General features: G+C 47.3%; 1 protein-coding gene across 4 annotated transcripts in view; it reads right to left on the reverse strand.

The window, feature by feature from the left end:
- OSBPL10 (oxysterol binding protein like 10) overlaps positions 1-16871 on the reverse strand; it is a 332750-nt gene that overhangs the window by 41394 nt on the left and 274485 nt on the right. For all 4 annotated transcript variants that reach the window (XM_054246920.2, XM_002759684.7, XM_078354487.1 and 1 more), the window contains one exon: positions 1340-1489. In XM_054246920.2, the coding sequence (XP_054102895.2) occupies positions 1340-1489 (150 nt within the window). The remainder of the gene's footprint in view (positions 1-1339; positions 1490-16871) is intronic.

Consider the following 16871-nt stretch of genomic DNA (forward strand, 5'->3'; position numbering starts at 1 on the left):
CTACACCGGGCGTCTTCAGTGTGGGCCCACTGCTTTGTTTAAAGTGGCACAATCTCCCAGAATATCAGACACACTCACATTCAAACCCATGAAAACATTTCAAAGAAAAGACGTGTCTGTCATCTTAGAGGCTCCCACCTCCTCAGCCTCTCTCCTATCTTCTATAAATGGTTAGTCACTCTGTTCCGTCATCTTCCTCCTCAAAGAATCCCTCACACTCCTGCCGCTCCCCTCTCTCTTCTCTGGCCCTCTGCCCAGTCTGAGATGAGACTGTGGAATCCAAACCCTTCACTGTGGCCAACCAAGCCAGCTGCCCTGAGGGTTGCTCCCCAGGCTGGGCCTTCAGTGCCTCTGACCATTTCAAGTACATCCACATTTTTCTAGCTGGCCTTCAGAATCTAGAACTTTCACCCTACCACACAGTCAAACCACATAACGTAGCATTTTGCAAGGATAAGATGGTGACACACTTGCCAGCTCAGCCTGGGTCAGGTCCGCTGCACCCCTCCTGCGATTCTCATGCCACCATGCCAGGAAGGCTCCCAACTGGAGTCACTGGCTGGGAGTGGAACCCAGGAAGGCCAAACTCCAGGCTCTTTCTACCACCTGAAAAGGGCCCAAGGACACCACGCAACCTTTCAGCTATACACAAAACTGCCTCTCCTGCTTGCCGCCAGAAGGAAGCTACAGACTAGGCGGTGAGGGGTGTTGTATGTGGGACTCCCTCCACAACATCAGTGGTCAGGACACTGGTTCTCTTGGTGAGGTTCCTCAGGGGGCGTCCTGCCTGCACTCAGCACCAGGAAGAGTTGGTTCCACTTCTATCCATGGCAATGAGATTTGGATCACCAACAAGGTTGCCCTCGGGGACCAGCTGTCACAGCCAAGGACAGCCCTCAGCAGGTCATGAGGTTGGGTGTACACAGTGGCCTCGTTCCCGGATCCACCATTTCCCTTCCCCATCTTTCCTCTCTATGGCCACTGTGTCACAGCCATCTCCGTAGGCCACCTACAATTATCTCTAGAACACAGCAAGAAACAAAGAAACAGTACCTTGAATTTTTCTTATCATCACATATGCTTTTTCTGTTTTCCCTGCCCTTGTAGAGTAGCAGCTCTTCCAGAGAATCAAAGGCAAGGCTGTCCAGCCCTGAGGATAAGCATTTATGTACAAACATCTTTTCAAATTATGCCTGGAATATCCATACTTGAAATGCTGGCCTTTTCCCCATTCTACTCTCCAATCTCACCACAATGAAAAGAATGTGCACAGAGATGGCTTGAGGACAGAGACAGAACCCCAACAACTAGCCACAAATCTGCGAACACGCCGACCTACCTTGGTCAAATCCATTCCGAGTTTGAGTTGTGAAATGAGATGAAGAATGACGCTACGCTGATCCTCCATGACGCCCAATTCCGTCTCTTCCTTATCTTCATTGTCACTTTTTTCATCTTCAGACAAAACCAATTCAGAGCCTGAGTGTGGCTAAAATGAAATCATCAGTAAAAATCACCAGCTAGTCCAATAGAAGATAGAAATACAGTGTATGCATTTATACGCTTCACAATGACAGAAGGAACGCAATCCCGTCCCAGGCTGGGCTCCTCTGGGACCCAGTCCTATTGGCCACAGGGCAGATGAGTCCCCTGGGGTCGGCCCTGTGCCTTGGACACTGCATACCCCCTTTCATCTCTCCCGCCATCCCCGATTAGTGAAACTAAGGACTTCCCTGACAAAACAGCTCCCCGTTCTTCAAGAAACTAACTACAGTACATGGGTATGAGCCCCCTTCATTCTGCCTGCTACCAAGTAGGAATTCACTAAAGTTAAACTCCCGTAAACTTGCACAACCCAGAACCCTTCACAGCTAATATAAATTTCTCTGTTTATAAGTAAAAGTTGGATTATCCAGGGACTGACTAAAATTATTCATGGAAAAACGTGCTCTAAGACTACTATCCAAATCAATGAGGATCCCTCTAGCGGGTGTAAGAAAAGGTGGAGAATTGGCATTAGTTTAGGAAGGAAGACAACAGATGAAAGTTTAAGGCCAAACTCCCAAAACTTTCGAATACTGTGGGACTCACGGTGGCCAACAAACCCTGCTTTGCTCAATGCAAGTTTATTCAGTCACTCGATTCCATTTTTTCACATTACATAGGAAACAGGCAACTTAAGAAACTGTGCAATGGGATTGCTGCGCAAGAAATTTTCCAATATGCAAGTATAAGACCTCTGGCTACGAGATAAACTTGCTCTCAGAGTTCTATTGAAAGACGTGTCCACATTCCACACTCCACATTTACCTGTGTTCTTATGGTGCTTGCTTATATATAAGCAGAAGCACTCTGCACAGGACATTATACATTTCTTTCCAATTATCAACAGGTCAGACATAATATACAGAAATTCAGAAGCTCAAAGGTATTAACCTGGAAAGGATACAGGCTTGTCCAAATGTCCATGAAAAAACTGAATGATTTACTAACCCCCTTAAGACAGCATCATCTTAAATCTACAGGTTTATTTTAGTGGTCAAGGTGTTTAAAACTGCCTAGCCTGACATAGCCACACTGACCATTTCTTACCGACATTCCAAAGAGAGGAAATAATGGTGTTCCTTCCCTCCTGGGGTACGTATTTTCAAAACTTCAATATAAATCGACATTTTCCATAGACATACTCCTAAGGTGCTCTCAGTCAGCTCTAAATAACCCCAACTCTAAAGAAATGGTTGGGAAGGTCTCAGTGAAGCCCAGACGATACTCCCCCAGCCAAGAGCTAAGTTTTCTTTCGTTACGTGCCCAGTTCTCCAGCCATCTCATAACGGGTATTCTCTGACATCATTAACAAGTTGCTTTGCTAGATTATGCTGAAATAATTGAGGACTCCTTACCTGGGCTAACCCTGAGAAGAGCAGCCAGAGGGAAGTCTCTGAGCTGTGAGCTATCCTGATTCTACACTGGGAGGTTGAGGGTAGATGGGCGCAGGATCTCAGCACTTATGGCCAGTGGCCCTGGGGCTCTCCTCCAGCTCCACCTCATGACACCCCCTGCTGCTGCCAGCCAGCGCCACCGCTGCTGTGTCTGAATGGCTAATGTGGAGACTAGCAGGGCCTCCCTTCTGCCAGCCTGTCCTCCTGGCTCTGTTCCCTTTTGCCTCTTCTGGATCTCAGGTCAGTTTTAAAGTGGGTGGCTGTTTCAGCTCCCCATGAGCTTGCATTTCCAGTCTATGCTGTGGAAGTCAGAGAGCTCAGACACAAATCCCTCCCGATGGCAAAGGTGCCACAGCTGCAACTTCCTCTGCAGTGACCTGGTATTGGCAGAATTCCTCTCACCCAGCACCAGCTGGGGGAGAAGAGGGCAGTGCCTGGGCATTCTACTTTGGGAAGAAAAAGGACAATCAAAAATAAGTGAAATCCAACACCACCCAATAGGTAGAGTAGGGTGCAAAGTCCTTAACCATCTCAACAGGAGAGGTAGCTCCATTTTGCAGGCAATTTATTTTTCTGCTTGAAATTAGCTGTTCTCACAAAGAATGGACTGCATACTAAAATCAACTGCTCCAGTGAGGCTGCCATAAACTTCATGAAACAAAGAATGATTCATCCTTTCAAAGCTGTGATTTCCTATTTGCTCAAAAGCCAGTACGGGAAAAATCCTCACCTTTCCCACTCACTGCTACACTCAGCGTAATGTGTTTACAGACCTTCGGGGACCACACCTCCTCCTGCTGTCTGCCTTACTCGAAAATTAAACCCAGCTTGTCCCTGACTTCCAGTAGCCAGAAAGTCTTCCACAGATCCAGCCGCATGGTACTAACTACACAGACGAACGTGAACACAAACCCCTCCAACGTTTCCCACTGTCAATCAACAGCACATGTCCTCTGTGTCTGACGATCCCTCTCAAAGACACTGGCTCCAGCAGAGGAAATTAAGCCTAGCAAAGGAGCCCCAGAAGCAGAGTCATCCAGGGTGATTGGTGGCCCTGAAGTCCCGCCCAGGGAAGAACGGCCATAGGAGGCTGGCACACTGCCCCTTGGTGGCACAAATCCAGACCAAGTCATGCCCTAACCTTCAACAAGGACCTAGCACTGTCGTCTCCCACAGCCTCTGAGAACTTGCCCTTTCTCTCCCAATGTGATCTGTAAACAATTCTCCTGCCCAGCCTCAAGTAAATAATCAGAGTGAAGCTGGTTTCATACACCATGTTGACAGCAGACATCTTAGAGGACACTTTCATTCCACCTGCACTGCAGCTCGGTCCATCTGCACAAAGAGAAGACCAGCTCCGCCCCCATCGCGGTCCAACTTGGGGATACATGGATGGAAAGGTAGCTGTAATCAACAGGTCAACTCTGTCTGAAAGAGGTCCATGGCAATGTAAATACCAATCCACTGACATCCACAAAGCACCCACATCAGCAGGCACTGCACTGAATGGAGGGTTTGAAGAGACAGGTCTTGATGGAGTTTTAAAGATACAAAACCTCCTTCCCTTTTAGGGCCAAGGGTTTGTTGATTGCGCTACTCTGATGTGGAATTCAAAGATACTGATAATTATCGCCCTTTCTAAGTGCTGTTTGCCATAGTCGGGTCCTCATGCTTATCCACATCCTCACCCCTCTTCTCTTACAAAGAAAGTCCTGCTTGTCTCCTGGGGCCCCTGCACGCCCACCCTCCATCCTGAATCTCTGTGGATTTTCACTTATAAAGCATTGATGACTATCTTGGTCTGGGTACGGTGGCTCACACCTGTAATCCCAGCACTTTGGGAGGCTGAGGTGGGCAGATCACGAGGTCAGGAGTTCAAGACCAGCCTGGCCAATATGGTGAAACCCTGTCTCTACTAAAAATACAAAAATTAGCTGGGCGTGGTGCATGGTGGTGCATGCCTGTAGTCCTAGCTACTAGGAAGGCTGAGGCAGAAGAATCACTTGAACCCGCGAGCAGAGGTTGCAGTGAACCGAGACTGTGCCACTGCACTCCAGCCTGGGTAACAGTGTGAAACCCCATCTCAAAAACAAAACGAAACAAAAAACAGTAATAACTGTCTCGAGGGCATCAAAGATGACAGAACACTGTTCCTCCATCTCTGAAAAAATACAAACACGAGAAATGGTTTTATAATGCTGAAAGGATGTGTAAGACATAAGCAGAAGAATCTTCAGATGCCCCCTCCTGCAGAGATTTTTACAAATAAGCCAGCCCAGCCACAAAAATGTGTGCCAACTTAAAGATAAAATGGAATCAAATTATGTTTTAAAGAGAAGCAGGCTTTGGAAAAATTAGGATTTTAATAAAAACAGAAATTATGACTCAATATTTCTACCACACAAACACCTCAGGGCATACGGTGCTACCGAAATCAAGCGACTGTGCCTCCTAGCAAATGGGCAGAATGACAAGTGAAAATTCGATGGGCAGGAAAGTAGCTTCATGGTCAGGCTGGGGTTTAGGGACATTTCCCGGTGACCCAGCAGTGACCTGTGGCCAGAGCAAGGGTTCTTGACTTGGGCCTCAGGGACGGCCCTTAATTATCCACCCCCATCCTTGAAATTTAATGCAAAAGTTGTGAGTCTGGGCATTTTTCTGAATAGGGAGTCCATAGCTCCCACTGGATTCTTAGAAAGGTCTCTGGCCCTTCGCTGACCTCCAGCCTCTCGAGGACCAAAGGCTGCGACCATGTGCGAGATGGGCTCTTGGGGTGAGAGTGGTCTAATCCAAGATCCTGCCCTTAACCGCAGGCCTCTGCTTCTTACCTAGTAAGGAGTAGCAAGTGCAGGCCAAAGCCAGCAGGCAAAACCGTGACTGGCATTAGGCTGGTGTGGGTCCAACAGTCTTCTCAATGGAGACACAACATTTAGCTCTGCTTTCGTCGCTCACTTTTAACAAAAATCTTAATTCTTCAATACAAATGCAAATTTCAAGCACGACCGAAATGCCAATCGTTTTATTCAATACATACATGTAATTTAACTGTAGTTTGGGTCTGTGCCAGGAAAAATCATGAACCAGACATCTGTCTGCTGAGTCTACTCATTTCCCTGTCAGAGGCTTCATTCACTCCCCCATGTCCCCAAAGACACTCTCCTTCCTGGCACTTCTCTCCAGCTCTCTCTCCTCACCAGACAGAGGACTCCCACCCCACCCCATCCTCCTGCTTCAGCGACCTGTCTTCTCTCTTAACCCAGACCTGGCCTTCAGATACCTGGGGTCTACACAAGCAGTTTGATCTACTACGTCTCCTTTATTTGAACACGGCCTTATAACCTATTCAGAGGGCTGAATCCTCACTGGTTAGATTTGAGACATCACGGCAGAAGCCTGTGTGGTTCCATTACCTAACCTTTAAAGGTGCCTTTCCCCTTTTGACAGGGATTTTGTGTGCCAAACCAGGAAATCAGAGACATGCAGGCTAAGAGGGCCTGCCCTAGCAAGGATTAAGATGGGCTCCTGAAGCCATCTATGCCCAAGTGAATAAGCAGCCAATAAACAGACAACATCTACAACAGAAAGGCATGACCCACTGAGTTCAAGTGACCTGCCACTCCTGAAAACCCACATGGCAAGGACAGACAGTAAAGCCAGCTAGAGAATGAACATCCAATTCTCTTTTAGCAGCAAGCATATTGCAGTTCAATCATTCTTAAAGCCTGGCAAGTTTCTCCACATGCTGTTAACTTGGCAAGGAGGCACTGGGGTGAACTGAGCCATACCAAGAAACCTTGGCACTGAGTGGCGAGACCAAACACATCTACATATTATCTTTGTGAGGAAATGTAGCCACGTCAGGAAAAAACCATTTGGTAGTCTGAAGGCCATGAACATGCAGGCAGGAGGTGAGCAGACCAGAAGCACCGCCCTCAAATATCCTCAAAGGAGAGACCTGTCAGGCTCACAGCAGCATGGGAAAGAAGGAACCAGGAATGACATCTCCTCACAGATGAATTATTGCTCAATTCCACAATCACATGCAATCATGGCCACCAGGGCAAGCGTGGTTATGTCTGCTAGGGAAAAAGAGTCGACAGAAGCTGGCTTGCCAGCAAATGAGACGTTCTAGAAAAGCAGAGAGTGTGGAGTCGAGACACGGATAGAGGACGGGGCTGGAGAGATTGGAAGAGCAGGCGAGTGGAAGACAAAGGGGAAAAATCAAGAAACACAGCGAGTTGCAGAAGAGAAACCAAGGGGTCTCAGTGTCTATGAGGAGCAAGTGACCAAGGACAAGTTACCGAATCCATTTTTCAGGTCTTTGTTTTAATTAAAATTTTTTAACTTTTTATTAAATTAAAGGCAGGGTCTCGCTATATTGCCAAAGTTGGTCTCGAACTCCTGGCCCTCTAGCGATCCTCCCACCTTAGCCTCCCAAAGTGCTGGAATCACAGGTATGAAGCACCGCGCCTGACCTTCAGTTCTAAAGATAATAGTGTTACTGTTGCAAAAGACACTTACAGAATCCATAAAACCAAGGACTGAGTCTCTTTTATCTCTAGTCATTTTCTCATTACAATAGGTACAGCATATTTGAGCAAATTACTACAATCATTACATAATTCTCACAGTGTATCTTCACAGTGACATTTCATATCTTAAGAAGCTTCATCTAACAGGCAAAGATCATGAAAACTGGCATAGCCACATCTGAAGATCTAGTCCCACTCTGTATATATGTCAATAACATCAGCATAGCCCAGGGCGTACAAAGATGGTCAGCAATTCAGGAAATTTCACCGGCCTTCTTGTCCCCATTCCCAACAAGAAACTCGTATCCCATGACTACCAAGTGCAAGGTGTTCACTACTACATGCTTGGAAAAGTATCTCCCCTGAGGACACAGAGACAGAAAGTTTTGTCCTATGAATGCAAAACGATTGATCCTGATGACCTACTGTCCTTCCCACACACTGCACAGGTGGGATTTCTCCTCCGGAAGAGTCTTTCTGGTGGCTGTGTCTAATTCTCCAAAAGTAGGCCATCTTTGCTGGGTAGAGCATGTCTCAGCTGAACGGGTCGATGTTAGATTCTGGTTAGACGTCATGCCGAAGACAGCTGTGGACACATGTCTTCAGCCGGTGTCCGGCCCTGCTGCAGGGCAGTTGTTGAAGGCTCCTACACATGTACTATCCTCATGTGGAGCCGCTTCCAAAGCCAGGCAACCGACTGTGCCTCAAAGGCCACCAGCGATTTTAGGGGGCCTTATCTTGCCATTCGGAGGTAGATGCAACAACGAGGCCACTGCGAGGGACACCCGATGGAGAAGCTGGGTCGTATCCTTGCCAGGTCCAAGTATACGCATGTCCACACAGCAAGCTGGTCCCAGCTGCCTTTTGGAGATGCTGAGTTTGTCATCACTGACATCACAATCCTCCTGCCGCCTCCCAGGGGACTGGAGGTGTCCGGCTCTAACCACACATGCACACACAGTGACCACACTTGGCTCTCACAGACTGGAAGGACAGGTGCTCTTCCTGAGCAAAGGGGCCGACCTGCAGAAAGGTTAGTTTCAAATCAAACGCACCCTGGAAGGCAGAAGGAAGTCACTTCTGGGGAGGGGAGAGAGTGGAGGGCACGTGCCATCAGCCAAGATAATTGAGAGGATTCAACCGGCGTTCCTTTAAAAACATTCAAGGGAAGCATTCACAGGAAACAGCAGCATGTCTTTGTCTAGTGTCTACATTTCTGATTAGAAAGCAGAGTCTATTTTAAATGATAGGGGGAAAAAAAAGAAATCAAGAAATAGCACAAAAAAAACCCTAAAGAAAGTACAAAAAAGACGGGGAGAAGCCGCAGCAAATGAAGGGGTAAGCAATGATTCTGCAGCTGAGCTTTTGGAGCGTGCAGTGTGAATTCCGCCTGCCAGCATGCAGGATCCCAGAGGCTGCAAATCCAGCTTAGCATCAGCCCGGTGCCTGGAGAAGCAGGGAAAGGGCGGGGCCTCCACAAGACAGAGAGGGCCTACTAAGTGCCAAGCACTGTCGGGTGCTTTACAACATCATCTCAACGAGCAAAATGCTGGCACTTCAAAACCACATCCAGCACTCAGTTAATAACATGGCCAGAGGCTCTGAAAGACGCCCTGAACGCAAAGCTGTGTATGATCATGGGACCAAGGTCTCTGTGGCCCCTATTTTGATGTTGCACAAGCAGCACAGATCACAGGAAGCTCATGAGTACTTGGGATAAAAAGTCATAGTGAGGATAAGGAAGACGCCAGGAAATCGGAGATCACCACAGCTTTAGGAGACAGAGATGCCTAAAAGGAAAGCTTGGAGCTCCAGCTGCAGACAGTCCTGGAGACACACCCTAAAGACACCACACCCCACCCGTAAGGCTCAGTCTCCCTGTCTATGAAATGGAGATGGTAACACCTCCCGCGTCTGAGAGGCCTGCTCTAGGTCTCAATAAGACAAAGCATGTATAGCACTGAACGCAGTGGCTGGCACACAAGAAGTGCCTGGTAAACAGCCATGCTCTCATGAGGCCTGTGACATCTGCACTGGGTACAGCGCTATGTTGACTTGAGGTTGCTGCTAAAGCCCCTGCATCCTCCTCCTTGTGCTTCTCCCCTTCTCCCCAGCAGCTTCCCTCGCAAAGCTGATGGGACACCACCCAAGCTCCTCTCCCAGGCCTTCGCCACTGAGGGCTTTGGGGCTGCAGGGCCCTGAGCACAAGGCAAGCATCACTTTCCAGGTCTGGAGCTACACTAGGAAAGGATTCGGAGAAGTTTCAAATATGTCTCAATCAAGGCCACACGCACATGTGTGGACTAGGCAAGACGAACACGAAGCAGCAAGTGCAGGGAATCAGAGACAGCATCCCAGCAACGGGCACCAGAACACCAGCTGTGATCTGGAGGGACAGGAGCGGTAGCCATCCACAGCTACTCAAGTTCTCTAGGCCTAGGAAAGGTAGGGAAGAAACTCCTTCAAGACTCCATTCTAGCCTTCCTGGAGCACTGATAAGAGGGCATGCGATGGGTCAGACACAAAGGCATAAGCGTGGGATAAGTGGTCATCAGGCACCGGCCTGAAAGAGTTACTGTCACCTCAGCCACCTCCAGTGCCCACAGATAACAAAGCACCACATTAGATACTGAAGATATAAATTTGCTTAAGACATGGTCTCTGCATTCACCAGGCTGCTGTTCTGGTTGAGAAGGAGCACACAGATCTTTCCTTCTCCCAGCCCTGGGTCAAACTGTAAGTTTTAACTCATCATCTGACTTAGTTCAACATCTCCCCCTTAGATATCCGAGGTGGGCAGAATAGCAGACCCCTGAGCTGCCCATGTCCCAATTCCTGGAACCTGTGTATATGGCACTTTAAGTGACAAAAGGGCTTTACACATGTGATTATGTTAAGGACCTCGAGATGGGGAGATTAACCTGGATCGCTGAGATGGGCTCAATGTAAAAACATGAATCCCTAAAATTAGAGGATTTTTCCAGGCTGTGGTCAGAAAGAGATAGGAATATAGATGCAATGCTCCTGGCTCTGAAGATGAAGGATGGGGCCACAAGCCAAGGAATGTGGGCAGGCTCTAGAAACTGGAAAAGCCAAGGAAACAAATGATCTCCCAGGATCTCCACAAAGAAATGCAGCCTGGCCAACACCTGGATTTTAGCCACTGAGACCTGAGTCAGACTTCTTCTATAAGGTGATAAACTAGTGCTGTTTTAAATCAGTAAGTCAGTGATCATTTGTTACAGCAGTGAAGAGAAAATACATCACCGAATGGCCATCTCAGACTTACTGCATCTAAAACAGGCCTTTCAATTCACACCTCCAAAATGTGATCCTCCTCATCTCGGTAAATAATAGCTTTGTTTTTCTAGTCACTTGACCAAAAGGCTTGGCACCATCCTTGACTTTAATGTCTTGCTTATGCACTGGTCCACATCACATCCATCAGCAACTTCTGCAAATCATATCTAGAATCTGATTGTTTCTCACAACCTCTGCCACCCTGGCAGAGCCACCATCACCTCTCTCTCCTAATCACTGCAACAGCTCCCCAGTCAGTCTCCTGCTCTCTTCTCAGTCTGTGTCTCCTCACAGTAGCTGGAAGGCGTCCTCAGTCATAAAGCTGATCACATAACTCCTAAACTCAAAACCCTCCTCTCTTGACTAAGACTAAATGTCAAAGTTCTGACGTCACCCCATGAACTCTCTTCTCTTTCCTTGACCACACTCCTCTCCTTGTTCATCCTGCTCACCCCTTCCAGCAACCTTCTGTTCTTGGGACACGCGAAGGAGAGGCCTCCCTCAGGGCCTTTGCACCTGCTGTTATCGGTCTTCTTCATCCAGGTCCCCCTCACTTCACTTGTATCTTTTTTCGTTTTGGAGACAGAGTCTCACTCTGTCGCCCACACTAGAGTGCAATGGCTCGATCTCGGCTCACTACAACCTTCCCCTCCTAGGCTCAAGAGGTTCTCCTGCCTCAGCCTCACAAGCAGCTGGGATTACAGGCACGTGCCACCATGCCAGGCTAACCTTTGTATTCTTAGTAGAGATGGGGTTTCACCATGTTCCCCAAGCTGGTCTTGAATTCCTAACCTCAAGTGATCTGCCCGTCCCATCCTCCCAAAGAGCTGGGATTATGGGCGTGAGCCACCGTGCCGGCCTCACTCATCTGAACTCCAGTGTCCCCCTACCCGAGCAGCCTTTGACCATCTAGGCCGGCACCACTCCCTCTCCTGTTTACTCCTTCCTCAGCTCCAGTTTCCCTTCCAGCACTGATCACTCTCCACTGTATCATATGGGTGTTTATCATCTCTCCCCCTTGCAGAAAGTCAGCTCACAAGAAACAGATCTGAAATGTTTTGCTCACTGCTGTGCCTTTATCAACAAAAATAATATCTGACACTGACTTATTTGTTGCATAAGTAAAGGAAGTAAACAGCTGGTTTCCCCCTATGAGAAACTGCTGAAGATTCTGAGGAGGCTGGGTAACAGAACTCAGGCCCTAGGAGACACAGGGTTAAATAAGCAACAATATGATTGCATGTGGGGGTGATGGGGCACCCAGAGCCGTTTCGGAAGACTCCTACCACAGTCCAATGGGAGGGAGACCCACAAGCACTGGGGGGTGGTAGTCACATGTTTTACACCCTTTCTTCTCCCCCACTGGGTAAATGTACATGTAAGGCTCTGTGTTAGGCACGGAGGAGGATTACAATCAGTACAGGACATGGCCTAGGTCACTCTGGATGCTGCAGCCTTGCTGGGCAGATGGTAGTTGGGTTCTGAGTTCCTGTATGCGGAAGATCAAACAGTGAGTTACTGCAGGGGCCCAGTAATCACAGGGGAGGCAGGGAGCTGGCAGCAGGCAGGTAAGGGAGAGAGAGAAAATGCGAGAGGCAGCGGGTGGAGTGAGAGGCAAAATGGACTGATCACAACTGTCTGCAGATCTAATTATTCTACCAGACATGGGCAATAGAAAACAGCTAAGATGACTCACAGGGGCAGGCGGCCCTCAGCTGAGAGAAGGGCTGTTCTCATCTCAGCTCTCCTCCTTTCAGCCCTGCGCACACTCGACCAAGGAGCTCAGCGTCCGCATCCTGCTTTTCCTGTTCTGTGCATCACCTTCCTACTCACTCAGGCTTGAGGCCCGCAAGCTCCCTGACACCTCCCGTGGAGCCCCAACTGGCCCACCGTCCCCTCCTTTCCTTGTCTTTGCTGCCCCCACATCCTAGGCTTTGACCACATAAATGCAGGGCCCTGGCAGCCTCCCAGCTCATCCTCTGGCTCCAGACTCCGCCCCTTAAACTGTCTGGCACCACACCACCAGAATGTTCTTCCCCAAAGACCCACTGATCTGTTCAAAAGTCTTCAATCAGGCACATGTTCTCAGGATGTCCTGAGGGCTGGGTCAAAAAATAATAATAATAATAATAAATCTTCAATTGCTTCCCACTGCCCAGAGGAAGGTGTCCACTCACCCAGCCACACTTTGGGCTTCCTGAATCTGACCCACACTTCCCCTCCCCTCCTAAACTTCCTCCAGCCCAGACTGGAGGACTCACTTCTCACCCTATTCTCTAGACTCGCACTGTCTAATCCAGTAGGTCTTAGTCACATTTAGCTGTTTAAAATAATTAAAATTAAATACAACTTAAAATTCTGTTCCTTAATGGCACCAGCCACATTCAGACTAGTGGCTATCATCCTGGACAGCGTAGAAAGAAAATACTTCCATCACTGCAGCAAGTTTGACTGGAGAGTGGTGCTCTACCTTCTGATGGCCTCCCAATGCATTTCTACGCCTTCCACTGCTTGTTATCTATCTGTAAGAACAGCATTGGCACCGTGATGTTGGCCCTGACAATCTGGGCAGGAGTAATCCCTCCCTCCTCTAAACCCCACGTCTAAGATTTCCTGGGGTCACTTGAACATTACTGCCATGCCTGTCTTTCCTTAACTTCTTGGTAATATAAGTTCAATGAGAACAGATTGTTTTGAAAATCTAAAATTCCTGAGGAAACACAAAAGAACAATTTTATAAAGACCTCCACCTCAGAAACAAAGTGATGAAGGAATAACGTCCTTTGGGTAGCCAACAGTAATAAAACGACTCTGCCCTAAAATGTAAAGGAATTCTACTACCTACGATTTGCTTCTCTCATAAGCACTGGTACGTGCCAAGGCTAGAATTCTGGCTTTCTAGATCCACAGCTTAAATTATGACTGATTTATGCTTTGTGCTCGGCGATGGATTTCTTCTGATCTGCAGATGGTAAGTGGCTTTATTCAGAAATAAACACAGTGAGACTCAAGTCGATGGTACCACGTCAGTGACTCTTTCAGAGCGGTACACTTGATGCCACTAATTGCTAGACCACCTTGCTTTCCCACGATTATGTAGTTATGGGCCTGAACTCTACAGTAGGGACAGAAGGCAAGACGTAGAGATCAAAGCACTGTGGGAATGCAGAGTGGCAGCAGGGGGGGGCTCTAAATTAGGTTTACTGTGGTCCCTGGACCTGCAGCAGCAGAATCACTGGGGACTGAATAAGAATTCAAGTCTAGGGCCCCACTCCAGACCTACAGACACAGAAACTCCAGGAGCAGGGCACGGATCAGTGTTTATTTTGTTTGGAGTTTTCTTGTTTATTTATTATTATTTTTTTTTTGAGATGCAGTTTCACTCCTGTTTCCCAGGCCAGAGTGCAATGGTACGATCCCGGCTCACCACAACCTCCCCTCCTGGGTTCAAGCAATTCGCGTGCTGTAACCTCAGCCTCCCGAGTTGCTGGAGTTACAGGCATGCGCCACCACACCTAGCTAATTTTGTATTTTTTAGTAGAGACGGGGTTTCTCCATGTTGGTCAGGCTGGTCTTGAATTTCTGACCTCAAGTGATCTACCTGCCTTGGCCTCTCAAAGTGCTGGGATTACAGGCGTGAGCCACCAGGACCAGCCTGTTAATTCTTTTAACTGAAATACAATTATAACTCATACTTAGCATAATATACGAATCTTACTGTACAGTTCACTTTACAACCAACTTATTTTGTTTTACCATTCAGGAGTATGAACTATGTTGATGTTATTGTACAAAAGATCCCCTAGAACTTTTTCATCCACTAAAGCAAACTCTGTACCAACTGAACAGCAACTCCCTTCCCCTCCTCCCTGCTCCCCCAGGCCCTCCAGCGGATTTTGGTGCCCCCTAGCATTTGAGAAGCTCTGCTCTAATGATCCCTGGCCACGGGGGCCGCGAGAACAGCGGAGAAAAGTAGCAGGCATGATAGGTGCCTGGCTCCCAGAGAGGAGCAGTGCAGGCCGAGGGCTACCAGCCCCTCGGATTCTAAACTCAATCCTAGGCGGCCTGTGAGGAGATGGCTCTGGGCTGTTGGGGTCCAAACACAGACATATGGACAACTTTTCTCATAAACTTGTGTAGGCACAAGTTGGAGAAAACTGTATTCCTCAACATTAGACAAGGCCCCCAGAAATTTCATTGGATGACCCCAAAACATTCAGAAAGCTGTCAACACTGACTGGATACGGGTGATTGTATTTTCATCAGTGGCCACACGAGGCAGTCATTCAGCTCCAACACTGAATTTTAACTGCCTATTTTAATCATGTATGCTTCTCACCTGGAAATTTCCCACTAATACTCTCCAGTGGAAATTCCTGAAGCATACAATAACACAAAGGAAATAACCAGGGCATTGCAAACCACAGAACAATTTTGATTTACAAGTCATTAGAAGCAAGAGGCATTTACTGTTCTTTGCAAGCCAAAAGGGACTGCATCACGAATAACGGAAAAAGCAAAGTGCATTAAGAACTCTTCTGCAGATAACGTCATAATGTTCTCTCCAGGCCACACAGAAGGCACACTTACTGAGGACTTGCCATGTGCCAGGCACATATCAATACAGGGTAGCAGCCTGTATTGGGACAAAATCAAGCAAGTCCACCTCGGTTTTGCTCTAAGAGGTAGTTTCTGGATCATCATCATCTGACCCTCAAATTTTTTTTTTTTTTGAGATGGAGTTTCGCTCTTGTTACCCAGGCTGGAGTGCAATGGCACGATCTCGCCTCACCGCAACCTCCGCCTCCTGGGTTCAGGCAATTCTCCTGCCTCAGCCTCCTGAGTAGCTGGGATTACAGGCACGCACCACCGCGCCCAGCTAATTTTTTGTATTTTTAGTAGAGACGGGGTTTCACCATGTTGACCAGGATGGTCTCGATCTCTTGACCTCGTGATCCACCTGCCTCGGCCTCCCACAGCGCTGGATTACAGGCGTGAGCCGGCACGCCCAGCCCGACCCTCAAAATTTTTAATGATTTGGTACCACAAGGAGATCAAGAGCTGGGAACATCAGAAACAATCCAAAGCTCAGTTTTTATTCTTTTTTTTTTTTTTAAACAGCTCTGGTATATGCCTATTCAGTCCTGATTTCTGTAAATATTAACAAACCAAGAAGAAAGCAACTGGCAGAAAAGCAAGCAAGTTCTAGCATAAAGCAAGAAATAAAGCAAGAGCAAAACGACCACATTCCTTAATTCCAGAATGAGGAGTCACCAGTAATGCCCCGTTATAAAGCCACAATCTCTCAGTCCCACTCAATACCTTTGACCCGAACAGTAGGCATTTTCTGTTCTCTTTAATTTGCATATGTGTGTCCATTTTTCTAGCCACGGTGACATAGGATATTAACAGAAGGTTTCCCTGTACTTTTACTCAAATGTGAAACGATACTCAGGATATAAGAGGGTAATTGAAGCAATTCATTTTTTTTTTTTTCATATTATTCCACTGCCATAAAACCCAAATGAGGCCCACTATGTCCTGTGCTTTAAAAGCTGTCACATTATCATGCTCTGCTTTGTCCTACTCTCAAATGCTTCATCCAGTGAAAACTTCCAGAGGAAATTCGTGAGCCAGCTATAAGCATCCTGGGGCAACGCAGACGGTACGTAGCAGCACATTAAACATCAGAACGGTAGGATTCTTACACTTAGCACAAAAAGAAGGTGATTTTAAGGTCTAAGTGTGCTCAGGTAGGATCTACACTCCTTTAAATACTCAATTCTGGTTTTTGTTCCTATCACTCTGTTGCACAGAATTTCCAATTCTGTAGCATAAAATAGCTCAATGATGACTTTTCGAGCTAGGTTTTATGTCACCTTAGAGAATCTGTCAATTTAGAAATTTTGACAGAATTCTCTACTCCTGAACACATCTTCATCCCATTCATAAAACAGGATCATGAAACGCATCCTTCAGAGGAGTTTCAAAAGTTTCAAAATAACTGAGTATGTGATACTTTATTTGAAATTAATATGTAACTGAATGTTTTTCATGCTATACTCAATCCGATGTCTTTGAATTTCTTTAAAAAAGTTTT

The sequence above is a fragment of the Callithrix jacchus genome, chromosome 17 (assembly GCF_049354715.1).
Source record: "Callithrix jacchus isolate 240 chromosome 17, calJac240_pri, whole genome shotgun sequence".
NCBI lineage: Eukaryota > Metazoa > Chordata > Mammalia > Primates > Cebidae > Callithrix > Callithrix jacchus.